Raw genomic sequence first — 22,722 nt, 5'->3', positions numbered from 1 at the left:
TACTGAAGATCTTAAAACCTTCCCTCACCCAGCTGGCCCAAGTGTTGATCTAGAAATGCCATCCTCTCCATGCATGGACTCTAAATGAGAAGTCTGCATTTTCTTTTTAGAGCTGTTCTCTTAAGATTTTGGCCTCCTGGGAAATTTTGCATACATCTTAAAACATAGCAACATGTCAGGCACTTACTTAGAGGCTCAAATTCAGGGTTCTGTTTTTCTCCCTAAAAATCTTAATGTTGTAAGCTTTTCACATTTTTACCAATATTTCCCAGAAAAAAGACCTGGAAAACATACTGTGACATTTCAAGGGTGTATTTGTGCGTACAGTGGTGAGGACAACCTTTTATCCTAAAATCCAATGTAAGATAATTGAAGAACAATCTCATTTTCACACCAGTCATTTAATGTAATATGTAGATTTTACATCTTATAGAAAAGGGATAAAATTAGAAAAATGTAAAAACCAAAGCAACAGAACTATACAGTCTTACTGAAACTATATCAACTTCAATTTCAGCATAAAATAATTATGCATTTTGGCCAACTTTAGCTCGTTTAAAAAATATTAATCAACAATCATTGTCGGCTGCCTTTTCCATTTTCTGTTGTTTCCATGCTGAAATACAAGAAGGTTGAAGAGACTGGTTAGTTTGGATGTATAATCTGCTTGCAAGTCACTCAGATAATTAAAATTAAAAGGCAGATCACTAATTTCATATAAGTAGTCCTTTTAAATTTTTCAGTATCCCACCCACTTATTTAAGTAAAAATTTCTAAGTAATTGCTATGTCAAAAGAAAGCAAACTTTCTATTACAGCTGTACTATATGTGCAGTAAGGTCCACATATAAAAATCCCAGTTAAGCCTGACAGTCTATTATCAATATCAGTGGTTGTTAAATGATAAGAGCAGACTTGTGACCGAGGAGGATAAGCTTCTCTGAATCTTCTGAACTTCGTTGGTTTGTGTCAAATCCCTCATGGAACTCAATCCTTTTTCCTTTATTTTTATCCTCGTGTTCAAATCGCTGACTGCCTACACTCCAATGATTACTTCACAGCAATTCAGCTTGTGGACAGATACAGGATATGGATTAAATTAGCATTGTTTTATTAAGGTATGGCACAAGATGCAAAAAGTTTATTGTCTATGAGGTTCAAATTGGTGGCTTTTGATATTAGATGCTGTTTTGGAGGATGGATTGAGCGATAGCCTGGCACACAAGGGATCTGAGCTTGTCCATAATTCTGCTTCTGCCAAATTTAAGGAGTGGTACTACATAGCAGTCACTGGAAAAGGACGAAGGGAATCTTAAAACAGATTACAGACAGGTCACATTCAGTCTTGCTCAGCAACTAAAAGCACAAACTATAAAAATAAAAAAAACAAACCAAATTTTATTTAATGCATGAGGTAAAGACTCATCTTAGTAGGTAACTTAGTCCTCCATATAGCATTCAGCTGTTAGTAAAATATATTTAGTATTGTGTATTTAGCAATACAAACCCATTGTCCTCTTTGAGATGTTGATACAGCTCAGCTTTGTTGTTGACAGAATTCAAACGACCAATAAATTCTTGATGTTTCCTAGAATTAGCTGTATTAATCCTATTACTCCACAGAGACAGCAAGGACATAGGCCCTAGAATTCCATATGGAAAAAAATCAAAAAGAAATCTGATTAATGGAGTCCCAAATACAACCCCTGTATATGAACAAATTATACTATCTATACAGCGCCACAGGACAGCACATCAAACACGAATGGGAAACCTGGTCTTTACCCCCATGAGTTTACGACATAGGTAGGATGAACATGTTGGCTGCAAAGAGGAGACATTTAGGTAGTGTAAGATTGGGGGGTCACTAATCTTGGTCATAACTCCACACCCTGCCCAGGCTATGTGCCTAGATAGAGTGGTAAATGGAGTAGACAGACCTCATGTGCCATAAGCAGATAGGAGCTGTTCTACATCAGTCTGACTTTACCTTAAATGCATAAAACTAGACCTCAATTTTTTCATTGCTCTATGTGGAAGTGGGCTGTCAGGAAACAGGAATGAAAGAAGGCATTATCACTTCCAGATGTCCCAACACAGGAACTGGGCACCCTCACTGTCATTCAGCTGCAAAGAAAAGGGGTCACTTATACTTCTTTCAGCTCCAGAACCTGCTGCAATCTCCGAAATGCAGTTGCTTAGCTGACACAAATAGGGTTCACTGGTCCAAAAAAGTCCTGAGTCAGAACAACCAAAAACAATGCACAGCAGTAAAGACTACCAAGAATATTCTCTCCATTTTTTTTTTTTTTTTTTAAATATTGGGAATCTCTCCTTGAGGGCAACTCCATCCATCTCTAAGACGGTGATGTAGCTTCACGTTTCCAAACTGCAGCCATCCAAAACACTGTCACTAGAACCTCGATATAAAACTGAGTCATCATGTTCTATTTATTAATATCTAGTAACTTATAGTAGAAAAGTAGATTACAGATATGCATGAAGAGAGTCAGAAGACACCTTTCCAAACTCTAATTAAACTCTTCAAACATCCGCAAGCTTCAATTCTTCTGCAGCTAATGATGACAGAAGAGTTGGGTGCTTTCTCCTAAGCCTCATTCATTCACCGTAACTGGACTCTTGTGTCTGATACACTCCGTTCTACTTCAGTCAGTGCTTTAATTGAAATGTTCTTTTTTAGATACAAAATATTCTCTCAATCCAAATTCTTCCAGAGTAATTGCCGCTTATGGTCTCCAATAGGTTGTTTCTTCTTCTCTATTTTACCCTGGTGTTTTTTCTGCTTTAGTGACACCTCTATGCAAAAAGTGATCTTTGACTACAATTCACTTTTTAGATCAGGAACAAGAACAGCCTTCAGCACAGAGAAGTGCCTTACTGCATAAATAAACTGAAATCAATGGGATTACACACGGTAAAAGGTACTTTTCCATTTGAGAACCTGTCAACCTGGCCTCAACAACAGCAATCAAGGATACAGGGTTTTTTTATCATAATACAAGAATCCATTCCTAGAATTCTCACCCCCACACTGTCCAAAACTGTTCAGCTCAAAGTAAGATCTTGCTCGTTTCGCTATACAGGATTTGTCATACTCTTCAATGAATAAACTGGTTTGTTTTTTTTTTAGTTTAGTGTTCATCTTTGGAAAATCCTACTGGGTATATTTATGCTTTTGCATACAACTTAGCAATAACTCACCTTAGCACTGAGCAAATAAATTTATGTGCAGTATTACAGTATATCATAAATCTGGCATGCTTGGGACCAAGCACCTGCTGGATATTTGAAAAGGCCAGATTTCTGAAATGTAAATAAAGTGCATGGAGCATGGGGGTAGTGGCGGCTGGTCACTGCCCAGCTGGCCAGATGCAGAGAAGGAAGCTTGCACGTGGTAGCTGCCACCGCATCCACCACTCTGTGCTGCCGTTCTGCATGCAGCTGTTATTCCAGGGCCAGCCGCCAAAGTGCCAGATTTCTGAGAATTCTAGATTTTTAAAACCCAGATTTAAGAGGTTATATTGTATTGAAGAGATGCACCTCTAGGTCACTTAAGAAAAGATTAGTTACTGTGATAACCACGTAGGAAATTTTATGATTCAGATCAATTTTTACCAGAGCTGCCATCTCTTAAAATTCGTTTTCATTACCGACCTTTTGCCTTTTCTACTGGCGGCATTTCATCCATTGTAACAAGAGGCTTTTTGTTAGGTGGTTCAGGAGAATCAGGAGAGTCTTTTATGATTTCAGCTTCAGCCAGTTCCTCTTTTTCCCGATCTAATACACCTTTTAACCTTTAATTTGGGTGGGGGAAGAAATGAAAATGAGGGGAAAGGCAAGAGAACAGAGCATACCATAATATATTTTTGATTTCCAGTGCAGTTCAAGGTCACACATTACATCTATCCTTGTGCACACATTTTGCTTCAAGTGATGAGCTATGATAGAGATAACAGGGAAGCTACAGGTTAAGCATTACTTTTGAATGTAGGCAGAAGGAAGTAGGAATCACCTACAGCAATTTAATATAAATAGCTATTTATATAATGCTCATTGTTCAGATATTGAACTGTTCTACAGATTTGTTGTTGTCAACAATCAAGACAACCCAAACCCACTCCTAGCACAGGCCCATCTGCCTCTACAATGACAAGGATGAGCCTAAAATAGATTACTAACATGCAGGTCGCTACTTTGGTGTCATTCTACAAAAGATAGGAAATTGCAATGCTGGACTTGATCACAGGAAGACTTGAACATTATCTGCATGGACAGCACCTGAGGCCAAACCTTCTCTCAGCCATCTTGCAAGTACTTAGATCAGCATATATGCAAACTGAACTTAGGGCTGAGTAACAGGTTTTTGGAACATCCACTTCATGACCACTTTAGAACAGTATTTAAAGGGGGGAAAAATAGGTATCATATTTTCTCTCATACCACATCCCCCAAATACAAAATGCACCTTGTTTGGGGAAAGCAGAGTAAAGAAAAGGAGACTTTTCTAATCATGCCCAAAAGCTGACCTCCTGGAACAGGAACAGAGGCTATTCTTTAGCTCACTCTCCCCTCCTTCCCTCCAATTTCAGACAAGAGCTAGTTTTAACCCTCTCAGCCACTACAAAACTGGCAGTAGCTTTTAGCTGAGGATCCACTTTGGTAGCAGCTATGAGAAGGTTAAAATTCTAGCTCCGATGTTGGGGAGTGGACTGCATCCTTGTAACATGCTGTCTGTGAGAAAAGAACAGCCCCTGGCAGCCATTCCAGCATATCCATGCTTCATTCAGGTGCAGAAACCAACTTCCCTGATTAAGACACTCTCTCCCCCCACAGTTTTGGAAAGCTAACTTATGGGGGAAAGGGTGCATGGGGTAATGTGTGTAAGTAAATACAGTAATAAAGAAATCAATGAATAATAGATTTGTGAAAGACAGATTAACTGACAGTTACTGATCATACAAGTCATATTAGTGAACATCAATGTCTTCAGTTCCTTAACACATGGACAATAAGTCTGAGTGAACATCAAGATTTCTTGACCATGAAAGGTTATTTCATACAGATAAGCTTGGATTACCTAAAATGTGAAGGGCATCTAAATAGCCACAGAAAATAATTATTATGTAAACCCTGCCCCCAAAAGCTCACCTCTCTGATTCCTGCCAGGGCTTATCTGGTTCATAATCTTTTCCTGATTTCTCTGACTTGTCCTCTTTTTCCTCTCTCTTTCTCCCCCGTTTCTTGCGCTCCTCTTCTTCAGGTGGCTTGCTCCTACAAGCCAACAGGCATTCCAAGACACGCTGGTGTTTATCAGAGTTGTTTATGTGTGCTCTAACAAGGGTCTCCAATTCATTCCACATAATCCGGTACTGCTCATCCCTACAAGAGGGCATAAAAGTATATCTTTACTTATTTATACACGCAAGTGTGTATGTATGCGCACACATGGCTGTAAAGTCATTTGTACATTAAAAAGAAACCAAGATTAAAAGAGCATAACTAGTTGATTGTCTTCCCTCCCCACCCCTTTTTTTCAACCGTTTCTCCATTTTTCTTGGATTAAAGTCCTATTTGCTCGATATTATTTCATTCTTGACATGAAATTACTGGCAGCAGTGTTAACTCCCTGGGTTCTGGAACCATGCCAAAATGGCAGCTTCAACAACTGCAGGGGTTAATGCTGCCACCACTTGCCCCACTGCTGGAGGCAGAACATCCAGCTTGAGAGGGCCAGTAAGTAAGGTAGACACCCCTGCTATAGAGAATTGTCATAACATCACTCTACAGACTGTGGATAAGACTGGAGTCTTTCAGTGGTGACTTTTTGCTTTGGTTTTTGTCCTGCAAATAATTAAAATTGAAGAACAGGAAATGCAGGTCACTATAAGAATAGATAACATATATCAGAAGTCTTCCAAGTTTGATTTACAGTCAAGTTCCATTTGTAAATAACCAATTTCAACAATGATAATGTTTTACAGTTATTTTACTTTTGAAAAGTGTCTCAAATATGATATTTGCCATTTTTCTTTATTAGATATGATCTAATCTCTTTCCAATTACACTGAAGTTTTTCTTTATCATAAAATAATTATGATTATTACCATTCTAAAAGATGCAACCAAACGATATACAAAATTGATTGTGTGTGCATGCGTGCATGTGCGTATATTAGCTCACTGGATTCTAAATCACTTTTGATAACCCCATTTAAAATAAAGTTTCACATGCAGTTGTGATACTATTTAGGTAAAAGTAGACAGTAAATAATTCTTAAACCTTTTTGGACCCTTTCCCCGGGTACCAACTGTTGATATTGGCAATGGATCATTTTTCCTCTCCATATCTACCAAGTTGTATATTGTTTTCTGACAATTCAGTATATCCTCATCCGTCAGAGCTTCTTTTACAATCACGCTGGCTAATGGCACCACCTGCAATGCAAAACAAAAATTATCAAAACCCCCCCCCCATAAGTGTTAAGAAATCAAAACTAGAGCCCACAGTAGAACCTGCTATTGAAATCAAATTCTTTGCCCCCAAATTGAAAACAACTCCTGACATACATTCATCATAAACTTTTCTTTCTTAATCCAAAGGCTTTGCATCCAAGTCAATTCTATGTCTCCCTCTGCCTTTACTTATAGCAGTGGTTCTCAACCTTTTGGTCCCATGGGCCAGATGAGTTGGTAGGGATGGTCTACGAGCTGGATTAAGTGTGCCAGGATTGAGGCCTGAGTCCCAACGCCGCCCCCTTCCTGCCCTATGTACACACTGGGAGTGGACCCCGGAAACTGGCACTGCCGCTGTGCACTGGGATTGAGCCCCAAGGGCTAGGACTGGGCCTTGCCTCCTCCAGTGCCAAGACTGGGTCCCAGAGGCCCAAGTGCCACCCCCTTTCACCAGAATTGGTCCCTGGGGGGCAGGCACTGCCCCTCTAGCCCCAGTGTGCTGGGATTGGGTCCTAGGGGACTGGTGGCACCTCCTCCCAGCCCCCATATGCTGGAATTGTGCCCTGGGCCTGGCCCAGCCCTGTGCCGCCCTTACCTGCACGCTGGGATTACCCGTCTAATCCAGCATGACGGTCCTGGGACTCCCCATGGGTCTGTAAATTTGGCAGTGGGGTTGCAGTACCACCATTCACCTGCTGCCAAATTTCCTGACCCATGGGGAGCCCCACAGGCCAACTGACTTGGGGACACAAGTCAGATCTGGCTCATTAAGCCAGGGGCAGAGCACACCTGAGTTAGAGTTATAATCATAAATTATCCACAGCATAGTTAATCAAAAGCAAAAGCTAAACCTTTAACCTACTGTTATAGTATTTGTTTTTTTCTGTAGCATACTCCCCATGTATTAGCTTCCCATCTGCCCCCCTTACATTAGCACTTCCCAAAATACACTTTGGAAATTTGCTCTAGAACAGAATAGAAAAAATAATAAATTCAAAGTCACTTACAGCTTGCATGTTGAAAATGGTAGTCTGAGAAATAATCATAGGCCAGTAACGTGTATGTTTCTCTAACTGATCTTTTGCTCGTTCCAAAGGAATCTCAAGACTTCCTCTGGGTTCTAGAAAAGGAGTTAATCTGTTTTCCCTCATAAATTCACCAAAATCCTGATGACCAAATAAAATAAAATTAGGATTTTGTCTAATAAAATAACTTTCATTGAATGGGTCAAACATCATAGAGGGTTTTGCAGGTTCCTCCTTCCAGGTCTTGCTCCTTGCATAGTCCTTACCCTCACACCCCAGTCTCCCTTGTTGGTTGGAAGTAGGAGTTGGAAGAAGGAACCTACATAACACTCAAAGCTCCTCCCCCATACCGCAATGGACTCCCTGCAAAACCAATCCCCACAGCTCCCAGCTGCAGCCATCCAATTCCCAGCTGACACAGGTATGGGGGGGAAGCCCTAGAGCCGTTTCTGACCTGCTCCCACCCCATGCTGCAAGGAACAGCTGTACACAGATTTCTCCTTCCAGCCTGCTCTTGTCCAGCAGGGAAGACAGGGGGAGAGAGCTAGGCAGGGAAGGAGGAAACTGCCACCACCACTGCCCCAAGCCAAGGCAGGTTCCCTGCACAGCTGCTCCCTGTAGTTCACAGCTGGAGTGGTGTGATACTTGAGTCTAAGACGAGCCTTGGGTTTCCCCATGTTCAATGGGGAAAAGAACTCATCTCGGACTTGAGTAAATAGGGTCTCTCTCCGACACAGTTAACCTATACAGTACAAATCTACCCTGCCCTCTCACAGCTTTCCTTATAAATACAGTTTAACAGAAAAAAAACCCAATGCACTTAGGTCTAAAGACTAGAAGTTCAGCATTCAGATGCAATTCTACTTTGGATGTATACAGAAAACATTTAAAGAAAAGTCTGACAATCCATAATCTTCAAATGAACACCCATAGTGTTCAAAATCCATACCGTTCAAGGTTCAATAAATTTTAGAATGTGCAATATGCTTTCAAATGAGACAATAAAAGAAAGACTTAAGTTCCAAATACAAGGGTACTAATGAATTTCAGAGCTCTAATGTTCTTTTAAATATGTTCTGTCTGCCAATTCTCAAGCTCCCCATTGTGACAACCATCCTGACAGAGACCTGTATAGGCCTAGTTCATTTCACAACAGTTTTATAAAAAAAAGTCACTAATGAGAAGATCTTGAATTTTTTTTTTAACCTAAAACAAACAAGTACAGATGCAAGGGGGACAATAAAGTGTATGCATACTTGATGGCTGACTATCAGTGGTAATGTACTGAAAATGGCTGACCCAGATGAGTTAGGCAACCTAGGCAAGTGACCCATTTCCTTATTGTACTGGATGTCTGATTCAACCCATTTCCTTCACCCTTAAAAATCTGATGAATTACAAATAAAACCAAAAACAATCAGTAGAATCTTACTGTAATCCTGTAGTCTGTAACTCTACCACCACATCCTTCACTAATTGATGGGGGATCTTCTAAAATTGATCGAGAGCTGCTTAATACGTGCAAAAATATTTCTCCTCCATGGCTACTAAGCATATGGCTAATTACTTTAGAGCCTGATTTCCGTGGCTGTTCCAACAAAACAGAACGACCTATTAAAATTGAGATCATTTTAGTTAATTATGAATTGCAACTTATATATGATTTTACCTTGCCCAGTGAACCCTAACTGTTAAACTAACCTACAGCTATATTACTAAACTGGAATTAGGAGTTCTACAACTCTTTCCTATTTGATTTTAATTCCTGCCTTTAAATGAGCTATTATGAAACTTAATGCTGTTTTTGTATTTTGATATAGATAGGATTTCAACCAAATACTTTTATTTCTTTTTGTATATTTATAACATTTAGGTTTTAGGAAGATACATTTGTAAAAAGGAATGAGAATGTATATAATCAACTTACAGTTTTCAACAGCTTATGTTTTATCTTTGTAAACCAAACTGCAACCTAAACACGACACACCGTCTCACTGAAGACCAAGCCCATGGCAATTTTAAGTAGCTACCCTGTGTTAATTATTTAAACGTAAAAGCATCCTTTTTTCTTTTAAGGGGGCATAATTTTCAAATGTAGAGGTATTAAAAATAGCTTTATTTAAGTTCCCTAAAATTAAGTTAGGAATGAAAAATTCTATCCTCTAAAGAGTATTGTTTGTTACAAGAAAACAAAAAACAGGGAGTCACAGAGCTTATTTTCTTGAAATATATTTTGGTTACTTTCAATTCCAAATACTGAAAACAAGTCAGTAGGCTCAGTTGTCAGAAAAACCAGACAACGCTAATTACATTAAAATAGGTATGAATTATATTTTTAAACATCTATTTGCTCTTCCTCTCCACAACCCACCGTTTGAAAAACTGTAGGGGAAAAAAACCTTCCATTTTTAAAAAATGTACTTCTAAGTACATTTTCAAGAATACATAACCTAACACTTGTCATTAAAATAACTGTGCAAGCTATTTGCAAGAGAAGTGGCAAAACAATTAACATTTTGCACATGTATTCATATTCTGCAGAAGCCTACAGTTTGGATTTACTTTCAACATTTAAAATGCCTACCACTTCAGGCAACATGATTTATGGCAGGAGTCTGAAGCTGTTTAACTGATAAACTGCCTGGTTAAACTAATCCTGGGCATACCAAATTACACTGGAATCAGCCAATTTCATTCAAGCAAAAAGCCATTCCAGTATACAAAAACAGAAGTCAGAAACCCATGACCTGCTACTTAGATCAACTGTAAAGTCCAGGATTAACCCATTTTTACTGAAGGCTGACAATCTTATATATTATTACTCCTACTCAGAACTGGATGCAATTTATACTTGAAAAATAAGTTACAGCATTAATAAGGAGAAAGAGTTTTTAGTCTCTTGAAGGAGAGTTGGCAGAGGAAGTAAGAACAGATAGCAAACTCTCCATCCTATACTAATTCATTAGAAATGTATTCATATTTTGCACTAACACGCTTACTACTTGTAAGCTGTTTATGAGGACAAGAAAACCTATCATCTTATTTTCTGATGAGAAAACACAGTTTTTCAAAATCTAGCTAGTAACGCATACTCACTATTTCTGGTTTATTGATGTTAAAATGTGATAACTTATCACGATACAACTCTTTTCCTTTTCTTCTGCTTCCTATTTCTTCCATTTTTCAAGGGAGACACATTAGGGCTATGCGAAGTTTCGGGTGGTGATTTGATTGAGAGGAGATTCAGCCCGATTTGACAGCCCAAACTCCACAACCAAATCAAATCAGGAGACCAATAAAAAGGTCTGCATTGATTCAGAAAAGATTTGGTGAGTCCCTGCTCGCTGCCACACGAAGCGCCGTGCTGTTAAGTAGGGGGCAGGGGAGCTGCAGAAGGGGAAAGTGGACCATGGGGGACCCCCACCAGGCCCCATCCCCCATGGCTGCCCCGCCTAGCTCCAGCATCTTTAAAAAAAAGCCCTGCATTCACCAGCTGCTGCAGTGGCTGTCAGGGCTTGTGGTAGAGCCCCCCACACAGCATGGGCAGTGGGATGCAGCAGGGATCACCCCCCAGCCTGGCAGCAGCTAGTAAATACCAGGCTTTTTTTTAAAGAGCTGGGACTCTGGGGCTGGGAGAGCAGGCAGGGAATGTGGGCTTGTGACAGAGCCCCCCAATGCACCATGGGGCAGTGGGGATCGCTCCCCTACCTGGCAGCAGCTGGTGTGTGCTGGTTTTTTGTTTTTATTAAAGAGCCAGGAAGCTAGGGCTGGGTGGGGCAGCCATTGACAGGGCTGGAAGAGTGGGCGGGGGGTAGAGCCAGTCTGATTCAGCAATACGGCCAATTTGGTGGCAGCCAAATCTGAATCCAAAGCAAATACTAGCCGCTTCACACAGGTCTAATATGCATGTCATATTCTATTTGTATTTAGGCACACTTATCAGTAAAATTACCATGGTGCTTGTCTTTTACTGCATTTATTATTGGTTTTACACAGAACAGGTGATATGTGACCCTATAATAACCACTGCATATATAAATTTTTAACACTGCAAGTATACAGTGCAGTTGCTGCACAAATTTTTAAATAATAACTGTTCTATCAGTAACATCAATAGCTAAACTTTAAAATGTTTAGCCAAGAAAACAATTTACCATTAAGAAGAAAGTTAGTAAGGCAGGACGATGGTCGGCTATTTACATCTACAGGGGAAATTCTGTATGCTCCAGTGCAATAATGTAATTCTGAAAAATAAACAGGCAAGAATATTTTTAGTGTGGATCCAAAAGATTGAAAAGAATAGACTAAACAGTATGGAGGAGAGGGGAGGATGCAGACATAAGCTACTGTCTTGCCCACCATATTCTAAGGTCTTAAATGACTGTAGGCCTGCAGAATCATCTGCATTGGCTGCAGAAATTTGTTTTAAGGGGGTTTTTTGTTGTTGCTTTTGAGGGGGGTAGGAAGAAAAAAAAAAGATACACAGGATCTCAAACTTACAGAGCCAGGTAGAATATTATAATATTCTAGTACTGATGAAGTAAACCATAGAAGAATAATGGAGAAGGAAATAGAAAATGATTGAACATCTAGCCTTTCTGCTGTACTAAAAATACAACCCATTGGAGAAGGGGGGGAGGAAATCCTGGTTTTCCCCCTTCTGTGTAAATAAATTACACACTAGCCAGGTCAGGGACATTCAATGCGACAAAATACCGACTGTTGGCCAAATCACGATGAAATGCAGTCTGCAGTTTCTTTGGAGGTCTCTTGGCTAGCAGTATATTGTAGTCAGTGGGTGCAGGAAGCAGAAAGGAAAGGGAACAGCAGTACAATCATCTGGCATTTCTTATGTCTGGGTAGCCCTGGAAAACCCCTAGGTACATGGGAGTTTCTCTCAAATGCTTACAGAAAGTACATTACCTACCAACACTGTTTGTTCGGGGTGTACACCACTTTAATGTTACTGTTTCTTTAAATGTGCCCTCTCTGCTATTACCACCTATGTGATTATCACCTGTAACATCAAGTTAGAGAAAATAAATCAAATCACCAGTGTTCATTTTTTTTATTACTTTAGAATGCAAAAAATAAAATAAAATAAAAATCTAACTGTAACCTTTAGAGTAAGCATATGGTGGTACTGTAAAATCCCCACTCTAGACTGAATGAGAATTAAAAATAGGCTCTTTTCAGAAATTTGAACATAACAAAAACTATTATTCAACACAGAAGTTTAACAAAACTCAAAACCCCTCACTGCAGGGAGAAAGCAGACATATTCAACTTGTACAGCATAACAGCTATATGGAAGGTCATGAAAACTTGTGCCTTATGAAGGCATTATATTATTTAAGATGGTAGCCAAAAAGCCTCATTTGCAGTGATTATCTATTTATGAAGAGAAACAGCTTGCTTTAAAAATCTCACTCAGACACTCAAAGGAAAGGGAAGATCTTTCACGCAAAAATCCTGAACTACCATTATTATTATTATTTTAAATTTATTTTAAACAACACATATGAAAATTATAATTAAAAACACTTCTAATAGAGCACATTTGACATTTTGATTTCCTCTTTTTCCTTTTGGACAAAAATGGTCTCACAATTCAATTTGTTATCTTATTAAGTCCAATATGAATACCTCTTCACATGTTTTACTGGCCACATGTGCTAAGATATGTTGCTAAATCTGACAGGCAGCAGCAAACCACAGGAAGGCTATAAAATAGAGAGGCATATCAATGCTTCATAAGCACTGAATCATAGCAACTTCTCACTAATTAATGCTTTGGGCTAGTCTGCACTTCCTAAAAACCATACTTCCTCTGTGAATTTTGCATGAAGATTTAAAGAATGAGAATAATGGTCAGCAGAGTCAGTGAAATTTAAATGGGACCTGCTGCCTAGCTAAGTCTCCCCTTTATAATACACAGTCAAATCTCTGTTATTCAGCATCCCCGGGGTAAGGGGATTGATTGCCAGTTATGTGAAAACTAGCCAATTATCTGTCAAAAATGACGGGAGGAGGGAAGCGGGCCCCAACCCGTCCAGGCCCACTCCCCCCTTCCCTCCTTCTGCTTGGGGTCCAGGCCCACTCCCCTCCTCCCTGCTGCAGCAGGGGGGAGGGCATTATCAGGCTCGAGGGTGGGGACAAGCTGGGCCATTGCAGTGCGGAAGGGGAAACAGGGGGCCCAGGCTGACCCAGCAATGGGAAGGAAATGGGAGGAGCGGGCCCAGGCTGGAGGGTGGGGAGGAGGCTTACTCCTCCCCTTGCCCCTGCCTTGTCAGGCCGGGCCTGCTGCTCTTTCCCCACTGACCACCACCAGCATGGTGGGTCAGCTTCTCCCCCCGCTTGGGCTCGCGCCTCCTCTCTCCTCACCTGTCAGGCTCCCCCATTCCTCTGCTCCCCCAACCATCACCACAGCGCACCCACTCCTCCCCGACCTTGCATCAGGCTCACTCCTCCCCCAACTGCATGGGCCCAGGTTGGTCCTGCAGGCGGTGACAACGGAAGGGGGCAGGGGCAGGCCAAGGCCAGCACCAGTAACCTAACCCCCTGCCCCATGCCACCGCTGTCACCTCCAAGGAGCAAGGTGTGAGCTCTATCCCGTGTACCCACCATCATGGCAGCGCTCTGCCACGCCACCACCTCCTGTCCAAAAGCTTCTTTGCACTCTGACTGGCTGTTTGTCAGCCAATCAGAGCGTGAATAAAGCATTATGGACAGACAGGTAGATTAAGGTATTTATAATATTATAACTCTGGTTATCTGCCCCCCACCCCGGGAGGGGTGTGGCAGCAGCTGCATGCAGAGCAGCGGCAGTGCAGGGTGGTGGATGGTGGCAGCTGCCACTGGGTGCTAGCCTTCACCTGGCCCTCTCCCCACCCCCAGTGTCTGGCCAGCTGGCCAGAAACTCCAGTTAGTTAAATGCCAAATAGCAGAGATTTTACTGTATTACCATAGACAGAATTTGAATAAGCCACCTGCTCATGTAAACTTGTCTAATATTTTTCCAGTAAAGGGAAATTAACTTCTGCAGTATCCAAGCTTTTATGATTGCAGAGAAAATATTCCAAATGCAACCTAGAGGAAATACTATCGTCTTTGTCTGCAAAGTCTATACTGCTACTGAGAGTTACAGCTTCATTTTGGTGCACTTTGATGAATAGACTATTTACAACTTTTACTAAAGATATTCAGAACCCCAGTGAGTTTCTTTTGGCACATGGCTGGAAAGGGGACAAGAAAGTCCAGGTAGACAGACAGACATGAAACAGGTTAAATTAATAGCTAGAGTACTAATCTATCCTTGCCTACCCTTGCAGGAGAAAAAATTATTTGGGGTGGTATGGGAAGAGAATGATCCCTCCAGGAATCAGAGGGTTTTTAGGGGCTTCACATTTATCATATACTTGACATCTTTTAGCCAAAGGGTAGAAATCTACTGGACTGAGGGACCCAAGTTTGTTGGCACCTCAAACCTCTCAGCAGCTAGGAAAGAAGGAAGAAGACAAACTTGGTTTACTTGGACTGGTTAATATTGACTATGGAAATATTATTCCTTCATATCAGTTTTTGGTTGATAAATTATATTCTCTGGCTATTAAATGAGTAGCACGCCTTGGAAATTTTAGATGCAAATGGAGGCATGTGAAAAACATGCAAAAAAGAAGAGGAAAAAGATAAATACACTGAGCACTACTACAAGAAAGAAAAAAAGAGCAGTGATTTTCAGGGAGTTACACTTCTAAGCACAGCAGTTAAAGGATGTAAGAATACACATCTTCAGACTGCAGAAAGAACCTGCAGGGGAGGGCACTCAGGCAGGAAAGTATTTACCAAGCGTCATCAGAAAATATTTCTTCCAAAAATCCTGCCAATAAGTATGCATATACCCCACTTAAATTTTACACAGAAAAATCCATGGATTCATGTGAAGAGACACAGAGTAAACAAGCAAGCAAAGAAACAAAAACACCCCTGCATGTTACTGAGCAAGTAACAGCTAGAAAGAAAAGGGGGTAGAGGAGAAAAGAAGAGGAAAAGGAATTCTGTTACTTTATTATTTAAGTTGGGAAGACAAAGATACTACCTGGGTTATACAAGAGCAGACCAGTCCAAAAGCATTATGGTACATCCTAGCATCTCTCTCCTCCCTCAGCTTTTAATCACTTATTCCCTAAAATCTGGAGCACAGTAATTTTAGAAGGCAATTTGGGGGAGTAACCCTTACATTAGCCCATGCCAGTGTACAATTTCCAACTTAAAAAACAAACAAACAAACAAAAAATCACCCATCCTTCACCCACAAAATTCCAAATTTAGGGAGGGGAGTATTTTATTTGTATTTTTCACTATTTTTTAAGATGGTAGATTATTCTTCTTCACTACTTTAGATAGCTATTTTAGGTAAAACTCATATTTGTCCATGCAATATCTGTACATTCAATATTTTACAGATCATTTAAAAGTTAGAACTTGGACAGCTTTGCACCCTGTTTCTTAACCATTCCATCTGGCAAAACTATCCAAACTAAACAGCCTTCAGAATTGTGCCGAACTGTATGAAGCAAAGACAAACTAAGAAATCAAACAAACAAAAAAAAAATCTATAGCAGAACATTTTTTATGAAATGTTATCTACCATACCCATTGATACATCAAAGAGGTGATTTTTTGTATGTTAATTAGATTCATCTGGTTCTAAAAATTTTAGATGCATCTGCAAGTAAAGCAGTAGGCTCCCAGCGTCATATTAATCCAAACACTAAAATCCTGATATATGATAAATAACACCTACTATAAATTACATTGGATTATAACCTGTCAAATGATCTATATGGTAAACTATGCCAAGGGTGACCAACCTGTGGCACTGGCCTAGGCAGCCTGTGTGTGTGTGGCACACAGCAAGTCAGGAAGGGGGCAAGCTGCACAGTAGCAGATAAGGCAGGGAGCAGAAAACAGAGCAACAGGTTGGGCAGAGTGCAGGTCATGGAACAGAAAGCAAAGCAGTAGATTGGACAGGGAATACAGGGCAAGGAACAAAAAGCAAAGCAGCAGATTAAGTGGGGAAGGGGATTAGAATGGCATTTAGGGAGGGTGTGGGTTTAATTTGTGGCATCCCTGCCAAAAAGGTTGGCCCCCACTGAACCACACAATTGAATTATGTCCAAGTAGCAAAAGGCTTCTTGAAGGATGCCAAGATAAAGGAATAAATCCTGAATTCCTGAAATCCTGATCCTTAGAAAGGATCCTGGAAAATGTGAGCAACTTTACTAACCAAGAAACAGCCAGTTCCTTGTTGCACTGACAAACATTCTGAAGAACAGGACAGGATGCAGAGCTGTCTGTCCTAAGACTTCCAACAACAAACTTTACAATAGCTCTTGGATAATTTTTCAAAAACACTAAATGCCAAATCCAAATAGCGACTGTGCCGTGCATAGCGATGCTTAGAACTGCTACACAACATTTAGGCACCCAAGTTCTGAATTGAAATTCATGACACCAAATTCAGCATCTAAGCTCCTTATATACAACACAGAATACTAAGCATCTAAGAAGGAGATTCACAATAGGCAGCATACTGAGCTGAAGTAGCCAAAAGATTCACTCAAAAAAGGTGTGTGGGGGAAATACCATCTTTATTTTAGATCTGGGCACCTCCCTATGATCTAGAATTAGGTGAATATGTGAGATTGGAATTCACAGTCCAACACCCCTTCCTGGACTTTAACTGTCTCTCTAGACCAGGGTGGGAAAAATGGTGGACGCGGCAAGTGGCTAGACTCCTTTCCCAGTAGCGCCTGCCTGCGCTGCTCTGGCTAGTCTCCATGCAGACTCCAAGAGCAGCAGGGCTGTGATAGCTTTGTTCTCCGAGGGTCTCCATGGAGACAGCCCAAGTGGTGCTGGCAGGGCAAGCAGATGGGCAAGGAGCTGTTCTGGGGCCAGGATCTTGCAGTAGTGACAACACAAGGCTCGAGATGGGGCAAAACCATGATCTACTACCTGCATGCCCCTGCCCGCAAAACCTGCATTCATTACAGGTGTGGGCATCGGATCATGGCTCTTGCCCCAGTCCTGTCACTGCCACAGAATCCCATCCCTAGCCCCAAAGCAACTCCCTGCTCAGCCATTCACCCTGCCAGTGTCGCTTGGGCTGGTCTCCATGAAGACCCTGGGAGCACAGGCGATTGCAACCCTGCCTCTCCTGGGGTCTCTAAGGACCCTGGCTGGAATAGTGCAGGCAGGGGCTGCTGGGAAAATGGAGTCCACTGCAGGCCCGATCCAGCCTGTGGTCTGGACTTTGCCCACCCCTACTCTAGACACAGATATCTGGCTCACACTTTTCTCCTAACCACAGTCACAGGTGTGGGCAAAAGTGGAAATCAGCGGCAGCCACCTTTTATATAATAACCCTCAAGGTTACAGCACTCACTCAGGAAGAAGGAACCATAGGTCCTTGGCCCCCTCATAATCCACACCTTATTTTCCCAGGAGAGTGCCTTGACTACCAGGCAAAATGTAACACTGGGGTGTCAGTGTGCAGAAAGTAATGAATGGAACATAAATTCAGAGCCTTTGAATTAAGAGGCTCTCTGGGGTTGGGAGAATCAGGATGCTAGTCAGGATTTCTCCCAACACTGGGACACTGGATAAATGCATTAAGCAGTCCTGAAAATAGGGACTCCAGCAGCACCACCACTACTATGCTACAGATTCAAGATCAGTCCTTCTCCCTTGATTTACCTGGCCTTATAGAGTTTGCTTCAGAAGGAGATGAAGACAGCTCCCGGCTAGCCTTGCCACTTTTCAAGGATGCGAGAAATGAAAACTTAAATCCTTAAGGCTGAGTAGTGTCTACAGATATCAGACGTTCTGTGTAAGTGCTCTGACTCGTAGGCTAGTGCATAAAGGTGGACATTACTACTACCATATCCTCCTCCTCCAGACATGATTTTTAACAAAAGTGACTAATAGCCATGTTCTGTATTGAATTCAGAGGTATTAGCATGTTAGGAGACTCAGGCAGAGAGGTGTCTAGTTTGTGAATCCCACTAAGACATAAGGACAAGAGTTATCAAGATTCAGGCATCCAGGGAAACTTTTTGGTAAAAACTAAGGGCTCTATTAGACTATAGTAAGTCACCTCCTACAAAGGCAGGTAAATGGCAGATCCTACTCTGAATACATTACTTGCATATAATGCACACTGCGACCTCTAGCAACAGGTTTTGAGTTGTTGGGGGAGTGATGCTGCATGCAAGAAAATATGGTACTTCAAGCAAGCACACTAATTTGTATTAACAATTTTTTAAAAACACTGTTGAACAAAGCAGGTCTTGTATAAAACTTATTTCTATATCGTTTAAACCTAAATTAACAGGTTCTCTGTAAGCAGTACATTACAATTCAACCCATACAATCCTATCAGGAAATAGATTGATAAGTTCTTCAAGTACAATAGGAAATCTAAGATGGCAAATAATTATTAAACAAATTTCTCTCAACAAAAAAATATGTATAGAATGGGTCTGTTGATTTTAAGATTAACATATACTTATTGCCATCTAAAAAAGATAAAACATTTGATTGCGCCTATAAGCCCATGAGTTTACCAGGATAGAAGCAAACAGTACAGAAATTGACAGTTATTGTTTCCTGTGTTACCGGTTATTTATTTTAAACAGTTTCCCTTTCACATGCAGTATAGTTACTGGTATATATAGACAAATCACCATTGAGCTTTTAACATATGTAACTGGTTATTTATTTCTTAAAAAGTCACTTTTGTCAATTCTTAAAAAGTTTTAGACTATGAAACTGTTCAGACACTGTACAGTAAACAGCCCACCCAACTAGACAAAAGGAAGAACTCTTTGTTCTCACCTGTCTTATTAGATCCTCTTTCTTTTTGACACCGCTTAGTTTCTGCCAGACATGCTTTGGACAAACGACAAGCACTTATCTATGAATGACCTCAGAAATTCTCCCACCTTCACAAACACCTTGCTTTTCGTTTAAAAATCTGTTCCCATTCAACCCAGCAGCTGCATTCTTACACCCAAGTAACAAATTCAAAAAGCCTCTGGTATGGCCACAGGCACATGATATCATCATAGGTACTATGTCTAACTTAGTTTGATGCTTCTATTATTTTTTCTTCATTATTTCATGATTCCTTCCCTAAAACATTCATATTTATGCTGATGTTCAAAGGTCAGTATTTTTCCATTGCATCTCAAATAGCTTTAAAAAATTAATACTTTAATAAAGCAGCTTGCTTTTTTTCTACTTTTTAGCCCAATTCAATGTAAAAGTTTAATGTCTATATCAATTTAAAGCCATGATCTAAAGCTCTCATATGATCCTAACTTAGTTTTAATGACTTTCATTAGAGACCCTCTCCAATATGATTTTTCCTACTTACCACTTTTTATAAAGTCTACGTGTGCTTCTTTGTGATGGAGAAGCTCTACATCATAATTGGCAGATGTGTTAGCATGTTGTTCTTCCTTTACATGGAAAAGAAATGAAAAAACAATCCTGTTTATTGCTTTAAGTAGAGATTTATTGAATAATGATAGTCTTCATTTTTTTCTTTCACTCCCATAAAAAATAAAGCTACAAAGTGCACTGGATAAAGGATTATAATGCTGACAAAATTATTTGTTCTCTGATCCATCTATTTAAAGATGTAGTTCCCTGTTTTTATATATTTTTAAACTACAATACCCCAATTTATAAATATGCCATAAATATCCACATTGCAAAACAGATAGATAAAGGACAGGGACATGCATTATAGTTTTTTCTTTCCTCTTTCTTGCAAAATGTAACAGCGAAGTGTGAGAGTATGAGTGTGATTCTAGTATCTTGTAGGTAAAAGAAACTGAAACACCTGTTTCAGCTTCCTAAGCAGAAGCCAGTAATTAAATCCATTGATTACAAAAGCAGTTGGCAGTGTCATTTGTCATATCTGAGAATTTTTTCTTAACCTGAACTAACAAAGGCATTCACTTACAATAGTTCTTCTTGCAACTACGGAATAAAAGCTATCTTAGTTTGAATTGCAGATATAAAGTTAAAAAATGACTATTCTGTCAAAGGACAGTGCAACTTTAAACAGCTACAGCAGATTACCAAAAAACTGAAGAGTAATAATTGCAATTTGACTTAACCCCCACAACATATTCTAGTACTAAAAAAAGCACAAAGGCAGGATGAAGAGGCTTAACTAGCAGTACACAGGTCAGTAAATTACAAACAATGTATTTGCAAACCTAAATAAATAAATAAAATCACATTTACGCTGTGATCCATGTTAAAGTTTCCCTAGGGTCATCCAAGCAAATCACTTTTTTAAAAGTAAACCACCTCTTTAACCTATGAAATCCACAGACTGGTACTTTTCTTTCTTTCTTTCTTACTTTTGAGTATAAGCACTATCTAGAAATATTAGGACTTCATTTTTTGTGCATTCTTTCAATCTGTTTATAAACAGGCTTACTGTGCTTCAGGTCTGGCAGCAAAATACAATTTAAACTGGGGCTCCTATTTATTAAAAGCCATTTAGGATTTTTAGCTGCATTTATCTTCATGGCCACTGGGATGGCTATCAGTTAATTTCAGAGAAAAGTAAACAACTAGCAACATCTGTAGCTTCTAAAGAAAAAGCTGCATTTAAAACCTTTCATTATTAGCTGCACTTGTAAACCCACCCTCAAGCCTTCCATCAATTTATAATTAAAAACCACTATCTTCTGGTTAGTTACAGACACCTTTATGTTGGGTAGGCATGAAAATTAAACAAAGGAAAAAGACTCACTAGCCACTGAAGTGCACAAGGTTCAAGAATATCTAATGAACACAACAAGAAAAAGACAAAAGAATCACAGAAAAAAATAACCAGAGGCAAACAAGATTATAGTTATATAAAATAACGAACGGAACAGAAATAACAGTTGTATTGCTGAATATGAATTGTCAATATAGCAATACAACATTTTGTTCTGTGATCCTCCTTTTAAAAATTTACTAACCTGGTCACAGACACTGAATGTGGGCTAATAAAAAAAAAACAGAGAATATGATATGGAGAGAAAAACAATATAAAAATACTATTAAAATAAATAGTAAATTTTCCAAAAAAAGTAAAAGTTGATGATGTAGCTACTTAACATGAAGCTATAGCTACAATCTTACCTTCATAGGAATATTGGTTATTGTAGTTGAAGCCAGATCAAAGTGTTGCTGTACTAAAACATTCAGTTTGGTAGCAAGATGCCGTCCAGCACGGACACTATGCACTTCACTGGTTAAGACAGATGAAAGCTTAAAAAAAAAAAAAAGATGCAGAAAGAATGGTGTAAGTGGATCAGTTTTTCAGAACTTTAATCTACAGAAGAGTTGCACCAAACATAATATAAGACTGGGTGTGTATGATATTTCTTCAGAAAGAAAAAGATTAAAAATATTTATAAAGTAATCTGAGGTACTGCAATATACAGTTCAGTCCATCTTAATTTAGTCAGTCAATTTAATGTGTTCAACACAATGAGTTGTTGGCTAGAAGGGTCACAGTTAACAGGAGTCAGTATCACACATAAGACTGGAATCCAGGATGTCCCTAGTCCTAGTCCCAGTTTGGTGAATGCTTTGTCATAGAGCCTGAAGTCCTCTCTAGCTTTGTTTTCCAAGCAACATTTAATGCACCTACCTGACTAGTGTTATTTCATATATGTTTTTTATTATGATCAGGGATAATATTTTTTTTAAATATTCTGAGATAGATAGATAGATGTATTTCTGAACTGATATAATGAACTATGAGGTAGTCATGTCTAATTTTCCTCCGTTAGTGACACTGATGTGTGCCTCTGAAGTAATGATATCCTAAGAACTATTTTAGAGAGAAAATTTAGGATACTATAAGAGTCTGCTCTATCCATCTCAGAATCTTTTAATATATCCAAAGTGTCACTAGCTTCCTAACTAGAGGTGCACTGATATATCAGTCCAATATCAGATTGACACCGATATAAAGAAAATTTACTATATCAGAAATTGGCCGTATCAGGCCGATAATTTGGCCGATAAATGGCCTCTGCATGTGCACAGCCGCAGCGCAGCACAGGTAGTGAGGAGCACAGTTGGCAGCTTGGAGAGCTGTATCCAGCTGGTAATTCTGGTGTTGTGGAAGTGGTGGAGGAAGGG

The 22,722-nt window shown here is 39.8% G+C and overlaps 1 protein-coding gene across 3 annotated transcripts in view; it reads right to left on the bottom strand.

The window, feature by feature from the left end:
- Positions 1 to 296: 296 nt before the first annotated feature.
- Positions 297 to 22,722, bottom strand: part of ASUN (asunder, spermatogenesis regulator) — a 39,127-nt gene continuing 16,701 nt past the window's right edge. The window contains exons 7-18 of one of the 3 annotated variants that reach the window (XM_019544383.1): positions 21,712 to 21,840; positions 19,937 to 20,021; positions 19,396 to 19,449; positions 12,425 to 12,514; positions 11,652 to 11,741; positions 8,930 to 9,108; positions 7,480 to 7,638; positions 6,300 to 6,454; positions 5,169 to 5,399; positions 3,675 to 3,814; positions 1,507 to 1,642; positions 297 to 616 (exon numbers count right to left, since the gene is read on the bottom strand). In XM_019544383.1, coding sequence (XP_019399928.1) covers positions 577 to 616; positions 1,507 to 1,642; positions 3,675 to 3,814; positions 5,169 to 5,399; positions 6,300 to 6,454; positions 7,480 to 7,638; positions 8,930 to 9,108; positions 11,652 to 11,741; positions 12,425 to 12,514; positions 19,396 to 19,449; positions 19,937 to 20,021; positions 21,712 to 21,840 — 1,488 coding nt within the window. In that variant the 3' untranslated portion in view covers positions 297 to 576. The remainder of the gene's footprint in view (positions 617 to 1,506; positions 1,643 to 3,674; positions 3,815 to 5,168; positions 5,400 to 6,299; positions 6,455 to 7,479; positions 7,639 to 8,929; positions 9,109 to 11,651; positions 11,742 to 12,424; positions 12,515 to 19,395; positions 19,450 to 19,936; positions 20,022 to 21,711; positions 21,841 to 22,722) is intronic. The other 2 variants (XM_019544385.1, XM_019544384.1) reach the window with 2 other exon arrangements.

Source organism: Crocodylus porosus, unplaced genomic scaffold, assembly GCF_001723895.1.
Source record: "Crocodylus porosus isolate Cpor-Errol unplaced genomic scaffold, CroPor_comp1, whole genome shotgun sequence".
Classification (NCBI taxonomy): domain Eukaryota; kingdom Metazoa; phylum Chordata; order Crocodylia; family Crocodylidae; genus Crocodylus; species Crocodylus porosus.
This window is presented reverse-complemented; position numbering and strand designations above follow the sequence as displayed.